The sequence below is a fragment of the Neodiprion fabricii genome, chromosome 7, assembly GCF_021155785.1.
Source record: "Neodiprion fabricii isolate iyNeoFabr1 chromosome 7, iyNeoFabr1.1, whole genome shotgun sequence".
NCBI lineage: Eukaryota > Metazoa > Arthropoda > Insecta > Hymenoptera > Diprionidae > Neodiprion > Neodiprion fabricii.
This window is the reverse complement of record NC_060245.1, coordinates 15,676,978-15,686,805: the sequence shown is the minus strand read 5'-3', so window position 1 is coordinate 15,686,805 and position 9,828 is coordinate 15,676,978. Positions and strand designations below refer to the sequence as shown.

The 9,828-nt window shown below is 33.1% G+C and overlaps 1 protein-coding gene across 1 annotated transcript; it reads right to left on the bottom strand.

Annotated features, from left to right (window-relative positions):
- Window positions 1–1,655: 1,655 nt before the first annotated feature.
- On the bottom strand, window positions 1,656–3,333 carry LOC124186328. The gene is made up of 3 exons (XM_046577942.1): window positions 3,144–3,333; window positions 2,468–3,061; window positions 1,656–2,368 (listed from the first exon to the last, which is right to left on the bottom strand). The coding sequence occupies exons 1-3, from the start codon at window positions 3,206–3,208 to the stop codon at window positions 2,113–2,115; spliced, it is 915 nt and encodes a 304-aa protein (XP_046433898.1). The 5' UTR covers window positions 3,209–3,333; the 3' UTR covers window positions 1,656–2,112.
- Between the last annotated feature and the right edge of the window lie 6,495 nt (window positions 3,334–9,828).

The window sequence follows — 9,828 nt, the reverse complement described above, 5'->3', positions numbered from 1 at the left end:
TGAGTACAATTAATTGATGATGACGGCCCATAAATAATTCGTGTTCAAGAAAGTGCTCATCGTCATCTAAAATTGAAGTTGGATTAATTTTCAATATTTCTGTAACCAATTGAGCATTCACATTTTCGGTAATTAAATATTTTTGACTACATATGATTCTTTCTGTGCACTTGCAAATAAAGTTGACATCACAGGATGCATATTTCAAACCTCCATAATTTTTTGCGTTAGTTAACTGAGACTTCTGGTACTGTCAGTTGTATCTAATAATAGATCACAGCATTTATCACAGTGAATTTTTTGTGTCGAAATACGTACAATTGAACCTGCAGTATACTTGACAATATCTTCTGAGTATTCAGAAAAACACCAGCCTTCATTTTTAGTTTTACTAAAACTGTGTTGAAATAAATGATAATTGTCATTTTTTAGAAGATCACCAACATTAATGGATTGCGATATACTTTTTTTTTTGCACCTTACTTTTTAGATGAGTTTACTTTCTTATAACTAATTTTTGAGCTTTCATCATTAGTGTATGTACTTTGTTCATTAGTGATATTACTTAATGCTACAAGTTTCTCTTTAGTAGGGCTTACTTCCTTGCTGCAACTTTTTGATGATTTATCATTATTATTTGTACTTTCTTCAGGGAGAACTAATGTTTAATCTAAAGGAGTACAATTTGCCAAAGAATATGTTACGATATCTAATTTGCTAAGCAATAACTTTTTATAGGCAGAGTTATACTTTAAATCCATTTGTTCATATGACTCAAAAATATTTCTTCATTTTTCAATCAATCAATTTTCGATCAATGTACTGAATGACTTTTTGTTTTTCTCCTTCTTTTAAATTAGATTTATTAATACTCATTTGAATTGATTTTTTGCAAAATTTACCACGAACATTTAACAAATCAAACATACCCTTAAAATTTTTGCAAACTGTTGCTGTTGAAGAAGCATTTTCAAAGTCTTTATATTTATAAGTGAATTTTCATAAAGTTAACGCAACTGCGACACTTTTGCTTAGCACTTGAGCTGCCGAAAAATACTTTCATGTTCTCTTTATAGAAATTAACGTGTCAATGACTGATTTTACAAGCTAAATGTCATCTCGAACTTTCTTGTGCTTTCTGTAATTTTTTAATGAATCCCCAATGCATGCACGGCCGAATTACGATATGAGGCATCCTTACGCCAAATCGACCGCAGCGACCATTAAATAATTTAATCCAATTAAGTATCCTCAAATTATAAATGACGAAAAGAATATTATAAATAAAAATACCGTTTTCTTCATGTTTGTGCTTTCCATCCGCATCCAATGCATTCAATTGTCCTCCTAAATCTACAATACCTTTCCACTTATGTGTATTGCCATCCTATTCTCTATGCTACTTAATGCTCATTTCATCAAAAGTAAGATTGAAAACGAGCTTTTTACCCCTTGACTCTCGCTTGATAATATCAGATACATTATTGATAGTTTTTTTCAGATATATCTGGCTTGTACTCCTTTGCATATGTCCAACTGTTAAGCGTTTGGACACAAGGTAGACATTTTAAAAAACTTCGTCTAACAAATACATACGCAGCCGGAGACTGGAAGTGAAGAGTACAGGTGAAGGTATTCAGTTTTTTAGAAAAAGGTACTGTAGATTTTCGTTCTTCCATACACGTTATTAGCTCTTTCATATGTGATGGCAGAACCTATCAAAAAGCCAAAAAACCAAAACGGATACTGTTAATCATATTGAAGTTAGTAACGTCATTGTAACGATTCATGCTGAAAAAACACCGTTACTTCGCGATTTTAGACATGTCCGAAATTCAGTAGATCATAATAAAAAAAAAAACACTCATATTTTGAAATCTTAGTTCCTTAAACATCATTATGGTTTTTTCTCCAATGTTTCGTTTCGATAACATTACTAGCTTCAACCTCGTTACTTTTATTTTTGTATATTCACTATTATATGTACAATTCATTATAACATTTTTATTATTATATAATATACTATATGATGAAATCATAGCAAAAATATATAAATATGTACAATTTTTTTCCTTAGATACAATTAAATGAATATTATTAAAATCTCACCTTTCAACATTCAACAGCATCAAATTGTTCTCCTTTATCCAAAGTTTCTATCACATCAATCAAATCTTGCATTTTCCTTTCTTTGCGCGAGTTTCTATTATGAGCAGCTGCAATTCTAGACCTTTGATAAGCTACATAAGTTAGAAATCGATTCCAAGCGTCTTTGTTAACAAAGTCTTCTTGACATATATAATCTGTCTTAAAACCATTCATGAAACGCACTCTTTTCGCTGTTTTGATGTCATTGAATGAACGTTTCCTAAAATTATAATTTATACTACATATTATAATGAAAAAAAGAAATTCAATTGTTATGCATCAATAATGCATTTTTATTATTGTTGTGAAAGAGAATTACCTTTTCTTACTATTTGACTTAATACTTGAGATACTACCATTCAACGTTTCAGAATTATCGGAAGGCGGTTCTTGAATATACGTTTCAGTCGCTTTTTTAGTATTTGATTGTAAACAAATATCTTTTGACACATCACTTTCTCGGGAGTTGATAGATGTTATTGAGGAAACTTTATTTGGGCACATTTTAACGTCTTTATTCAGATGTGACTGTGCACTTACATTTTCAAGGGCATTACTTTTATGAAACTTAAGAGAATTTGTTAAAGTGACCTCATCTGTACACATTTCAGTTTCATTTGTATTTGCTTCGAAACTTATGTGTTCTGGTATATCATTTACTTCACAATAATTAATATCAATTATTGCATTCTCTTTTGTTTCATTTTCTCTTGGCAGATTAAGTAAATTAATATTTTTCTGTCTAGGAACAGCTTCTTTGCATAGCCGCTTTCTTTGTCTGAATTCATCAGAATAAAAAAATGATTCTGCATGAAAGTGATCACTGCATATGCTTGCAGTTTTAAAATTTGGAGTTTTTGATACATCTATAGCATCGAGCCATTTTTGCTTTATTGATTCATTTTTGGGAAACCTGCAATCACAATAGGTATCAATGTATATAGTGAGTAAGAAATTTTTAGGTTAGGACTATAAACTACAAATACAATACTTACATGTGAAAACTACGTTCACATCTTGGAATTTGTTCTGCTTTACATATCAGGCATGTTCTTGTCATTTTGCTTAGTATTTTCCGCTAGTTTCATACACGATATCACATTAAAGAACATTTCTTAACAACATCGATATGATAAATTCAACGGACGCGCAAATTTTTACTGACCATAATAATAACTGACGTCTCGCAGTTACATATAGGTATATGGAAAAACCGGGAGGTATGACGCTCGTCTATTTACTTAGATTAAGATGAGAAAAAAAGGGAAGGACCTGTAGTCGTATTTTATGCTTTATTTAATTTTCCTTGAATTGTCAAACGTTTTTAGTTTTGATTGTATAGGAAGAAGATGTGGGGAATTCCATTCTAGTGCCCAAGAATATAATACACATTTTCGATCATTTTTTCTTTTTTTTTGGGAAAACATTTTTTTCAATTTCCAAATTTCCTTAAGTTTTTGGTATTCAAATCGATTCTTAACAATTTTGCGCACAGGTGGGATTTCTTGAATTATTTTTCCCCTAATCCCAAGGATATTACTTATCTGAGACCACTGTCAATAGGCGAGATTCCGAAAATCATAAAATTAACTTTTTTTCTAATTAAAAAGAAAATCACTGACCAATAAGGCCACTAAGAGCTCGAAATGAAAATCTGAAAAAATTAGAGATGGTTTTTTATATTCGAATCCATTAACGTAAAAAATCTATTTAACGACCATCCTAATGGATATACATTGTATATGGGGCATTCCACGTCAAATTTGCAACCTATGTACATCACCCTCTTCGATTTTGATAATTGCTTAGTATGATGTTGCAACCACGGTTTCAATCGACTTAAAACTGTGTCGGAATTTTTTGCAGTTTTCTTTAGCCACCACTGAAATAGAAAAAAATTGAAAAACCAATTCCGAAAACGCTTCTTTTAAAATTCTGAAAAAATTCACACTGTTTTTACAATTAAAAACATGATTTTTAAGCACGACACGATAATGGGATCTCTATATTTACTATTGTTTTCGCAAGTTTTTAGTTTCATAACCTTATTCTTTTGAAAGACATAAGAGGTTTATAAACGTCTTTGATCTATGATGACTACTAGATCATTAAAAAGGGGGCAAAACGGGTGATTTCACTCTTTGTAACTGTACTATATGATATATAGGGTAAGGGGTTTAATTAGTAAAGGTATAATACGTAGGGTGAAGGGTTAAATCTTCACGGATATATGCATATGGTAGAGGGTTGAATATTCATGGCTATAAGAGCATATACTTAGAGTAAAGGGTTCAGTCTTCACAGGTATAACGGTATATTCGTGGAATAAAAGGTTAAATCTTCATAGCCATATGGGCATGAACGTAGAATAAAGGGTTGAATCTGCATAGGTATGCATAAGGGCGTAAACGTTGCAAAGGTAGAAGGTCGATCAATGATCGAAATTCGAAGGACGATCAACGGTCGAAGGTCGATCGAAGGTCGAAGATCAAACATCGAAGGTCGGAGGTCGAAGATTCTTTACACGGCGGCGGCGGTGATATCTTTATACCTATAATACGATATACCGTTACACCAATTCTCTTACGATACTGCAAATGCTAATTTAAATCCAAGATGATTTCAGCACACTAACAAGAGTTTTCTCACTTGTTCTAACTTTTCTGTATTCCCCATCGTTGTACGAATAAAAATTCGGGAAAAATTTTAGAATCATATTCAAAATATGAATGGATTGAAAAGAATACCTTCAGACTCCCCACCCTCTTCACCACCGCCGTCATCGACATTCAAACTGTTGCGCGGGGAGGAGGACCGTTTTGATGATGATGTGGAGGAGGAGGAGCTGCGGGGATCCATAGTGACGCTCATACGTTGATCATCGATCAAGAACAGCGTTTTCCGGATGAGGAGTAGGACAGTGATGAGGATACAATTATTATCGATCCTGAGATGGGAAATAATATGGTTCGCGAGTATCTCCTCGAACCAGCATCGACGGATAAGGAGGATGCTGAGAATGATGGAGATGCGGAGTGAGTGGAGGAGGATGTTGCGGAAGCGGAGGAGAATGTGGAGGTTGAAAAGGGTTTTTTGATGACTATGAAGCCGCCTACAGGCGCATCGGCATGTTCTTCAACAAAGTTAATCGCATCCGCGAACAGTTGGAAAATTTCAGCAGAGCCGACGATGAGGGATATTTTTCAGAGCACAGGATCGGTGTGTAGCACTACATTAAAATAAAATTCTAGTTTCTTCCTCACTTTCTCTGTATCCATCACTTGAATAGGTGAAAACTTTTTTTCGGGTTACAGATTTATAAAATATTGTTACAAAGGGTGAAATCACCCGTTTTGCCCCCTTTTTAATGATCTAGTAGTCATCATAGATAAAAGACGTTTATAAACCTCTGAAGTTGAAACATGCAATTCAAGTATACATAGACAAAAAGTGGCATTGATAAGTACAAAGTATATGCTAATAAGGTTTCACCGATTTAAAGTAAATCAAAATTGAACGTGATATGATGCACGTCTATCCCTTGTTCCACTCGCGAAACTAGTCCGAAAATTGATTTGAATTGATTATAATTCTAAATTGGATATAAGAAACTAACGACTGATATCACCTAAAGAAGGATTTTCTGGAATCAAAATTTTCAGTTTTAGAATAGATTTGTATGACCCTTTCGGGACTGATTAGATCCCCAGAAACGCAGAAAAGACATCAAAAAGAGAGTGGGATCAGCAGCAGAGAAATTCCGAAAGACAACTTCTGTTTTTCGGTTGTAACTCTTGATCCGTTGCTCGCAGCGTATTCGGACCGAGGGAAGCCGATTCCTGTCGCAAAGTTACGCCGACATAAGGCATTAAAGGATCAAAGAAGCAAAAATCCAAATGGGTGTCACCTGTTAGCCTTACTTGTTTAAACAAAAAATGGTCAGTCTCTAATTCGCTATGCGGGGAATCGACGGTTAGAAAAAGAATTAATATCGAAAGGAAAAACTAGTTTAAATTCATATCAATGATTTATTTTTGACGTTCAAGAAAACACTGTTGAGTGTGAAATTGTTATTCATAGAAATCAGATTCTGATATTTTATGAATGGTAGAATCGATACTTCCAGAGTAATTATAACTTTGAAAATAAAAGGAGTTGAACTTGATCGAAAATGAGTTATCAATTGGCTTATTGTAATGTGGAATAAAAGTATACTTGTGAGAGGTGACATACATCCACATAATCTTGGAGAACGTTGGTGAAAATATATATATTCAGTCAAGCTCCTCGCTAAAATTCGAAAACTCCAAAACTGATTACAGCGAGTAGAGCAATGCGATCGACTATTACGGGTAACTGAATTAAATATCAGTTTCAATTTCTTTGTAAATTTGGACTATAGTTTTTGATCTTTCTTCACCAGTTCATAAAATCATGTATTTACACCTCAAAACTCCTGGAAGCTAAGTCTTTCGAGATTTTTCAAAATTTTAAATTGCATTAGTTAAAGTAATATTTAAAGTGCAGGGTTCTGATGTTTCTAAGATTTTTCGGATAGTTCAGCAAAAAAAAAATAAACATCTATGCAGTTCACACATGGTAGAATTGAAACTTTCAGAAACCAAACTGCGAGAGAATGAGGATAATGCAGTATCAGGAGTGGAATAATAATAGGGTTTATTTATTATTTCGTTTCATCAAGTTTCAAATGACTACCGTGCCGAAGAAGTTTTGTTACATTTAGTTACATCGATAGTCGTTTCGTTTCGTTTCATTGAGTTTCAAATCACTCCCGTGTTAAAGAAGTTTTCACTTCAAAAAACACGTTTCCGACATGTCGATTGTAATAGCTAAAGTTGATAATTTTTCTTAAAGATGATAATAATAATAACCCTTTATTAATCAAAAATATGTTTGCAATACATGAGAGTAATAATAGAATAGAGCAGGGGGTTGGCAGTGGTAGTAGAAACACCCGCATTTACACTAGGGACAAGGGAAACTGCCGAAAACACAAAGTTCAATCTCACTGAAAATAAATGGGCACTTCATATTTTTATTTTCAATAACAGTTTATTTATATAATATTCAAGATTTTTGTAAAATTCATTATTAAAGATAGGAATTTCCACAGAGGAAGGAAAGTGTTTATAACGTACAGCAAAATGCGGAATTTTGTAACTATTTCATGAAACGTCAATTAATTGAAATTTTAAACGCTAGCATCGGTGTTAGCAAAAAAATGCTTCTGATACAAGTTGTGAGAAATAACTGTTAAGCAATTTTTCCGTTAAAAAATTTAATCTCCAAATTACAAAAATTATTAATTATATGTATCGCAAATGTAAGAAAGGGCTTAACCACTGCGATTCTGAATCTTATTTGTAAAACAAAAGTATTATATTGAACCAAGCAGAAATAAGTAAAAATTAGAAAAACGTGCACAAAGAAATTTCAAAAAAAAAGAGATTAATCAACTGTACCTATGACGGTTGGAAGCCTGGACTTAAAACTGCGTTTTTTTTTTGTAGGCTTCTTAATAATATACGATGAACGAGAATAACGTAAATTCCGATTCATTTCAGAATAACCCAATTTGATGCAAAATATCATAATGTGAACATAATGATCGTGCATACGTGTATAAGTACAAGAAAAGCATGAATTTTGGATTAATCGATAAGACCTCAAGGCTTTTTTCAGAGCTGAAAATCACAACTTTAGGGGTGTGGCAAAGAATTTTCTGTACTTACACGGGTACCCGCAAGTTTTTCACACTCGGCCATAACGATTTTATCCCACTGGACAAGCACCCAGTATAATAGGTGTAAACCATGTACTCCGAAATTATATCTATAAATTTTTCGAAATGCATTAGTTTCTAATCACACTAGTCAGTGAATGGTCACTTTTCGAATATTTGAAGTCACTTTGTCTCATCAAGGAGGCCGCTATGAGCCCAACGAAAAATATGTTTCTAATTAATTTTGCGATAAAATATTCAAAATAAATTGGCATTTCTTGGTTGAGAACTGCAGGAGATACAGATTTGAAAGATTAAGTTCACCGGCTCTCGACGAATACCATCAGCTCAGGAAAAAGGGAAAGAAACCAGATTCTGGGTAACAAAAAATGTCAACGCAGATTATAAAATAATCTATGAATATTCGTATGATACATACGTACGGATATACTTATATGTATATGTACATTACAATAATATTGTACTAAATTAATTACACATGCCTTAAGTTAAAACGTACGTAGTTTAACTGTTATACAACAGTTCAATGTTGCATAAAGCTGCTAACTGTTATAACCGAAGAAAGCACCGCGTAGGGCTCAAATGAAGTCTATGTTATGTTTATGATAGCAAACTTAATGATCTTCTGCAGTACAATTAATGTGTTGAATTTCAATAATGGTATTATAAGCTCTACAATAATTGAATAGAACAAATATTACAGTGGTAAATTACTCTTTTTACTCTTGTATAGCTATATTTCTTTCGCCCTAATTCAATTAGACATGAATTATTGCATAATAAACACAAAAACGCCTGATTACTCGACACAAAATCAAAAATATCTCTGATTCACGTTTCAAACGTACACACAAATATTAACAGTGACTCACAAGGCATTGGTACACGTTTCTGAAGTACACCTTAAAATAAATAACGTCTTACGTCCTGTTACACGTGCAATGAACACAGGAAAATTATTTGAGAATCAGCAGAATCTTGATTAATAATTTTGTACCCTATAGCGAATTCCACTTGCAATAAAGTGCGCACTCGGTATGATTTCTCTGGTTTTCTCGTTTCTCACACCAATTGACATTCACGGAATTTGTACTCGGTCTGCACTTTTTCTAAGCCAAAGTCACCATTAAAAATGTGTACCAAAGCCTTGTTCAGAGTTGGTGCATACCTTCCTTCAAATATTTTCATTATATGACATCTTACTTCTTAGCGATCGTAGAATACAATTCCTACTTTCAAAAATTATGTAATTGAAGCGATTGGCCATCTTATTGAAAAAACTATACATAGTATCCAAACCCAGGCAGGCTGTTTGGCCGGAAGAAGCTTATTCAGTCGCTGAAAGTTTCGTTTGACCAATTATGAAACGTAAAACCTCATTCTTTCGGCAATCGAGGGTATAATAAAAAAAAATTAGTTCTCTCACTATTACAATTAATAAATCGAAATTTCCGAACCGGAATGACCTTTTCAATCTACACATAACATTAACACGTTGCTTTGAGATCACTAAATAACTTTTGGTTTGGAAACTACAAAATACTTAGCATGGCATTGTTTAAAAGACAATCATGACACTTTAGGCGTGATCAGTATACATATTTGCATTATATTCCATCTACTCCGTCTTCTTCAGCTGCTAACAATAAGTCTGAATTAGCCCTCAAGTAATCCATGTCTTAAACTGCATTTCAAATACCAGCACCTAATTTACCTTGTTAATTATTGTGCTTTTCAAAATATATCTAATCATTTCAATCATGTCTGTTTTCTTCTTTCATTCGATAAACTATATAGCAAGGCATTTTAATTCTATCCCTTCAATTTACACATACTACAACGGTCATTTGAGACCTTAGGCATCACATCTTACGACATCATCGTCAAATTGAAAATCTATAATTAATATTGTTTTC

What these genes read in the sequence shown, in the direction of transcription:
- LOC124186328 (XM_046577942.1), bottom strand. Translation starts at nt 3,208, where the DNA reads ATGACAAGAACATGCCTGATATGTAAAGCAGAACAAATTCCAAGATGT. An exon ending in TGTGAACGTAGTTTTCACAT is followed by an intron (nt 3,062 to 3,143) that starts GTAAGTATTGTA and finishes TTGTGATTGCAG; the next exon opens with GTTTCCCAAAAATGAATCAA. An exon ending in AAGTCAAATAGTAAGAAAAG is followed by an intron (nt 2,369 to 2,467) that starts GTAATTCTCTTT and finishes TTATAATTTTAG; the next exon opens with GAAACGTTCATTCAATGACA.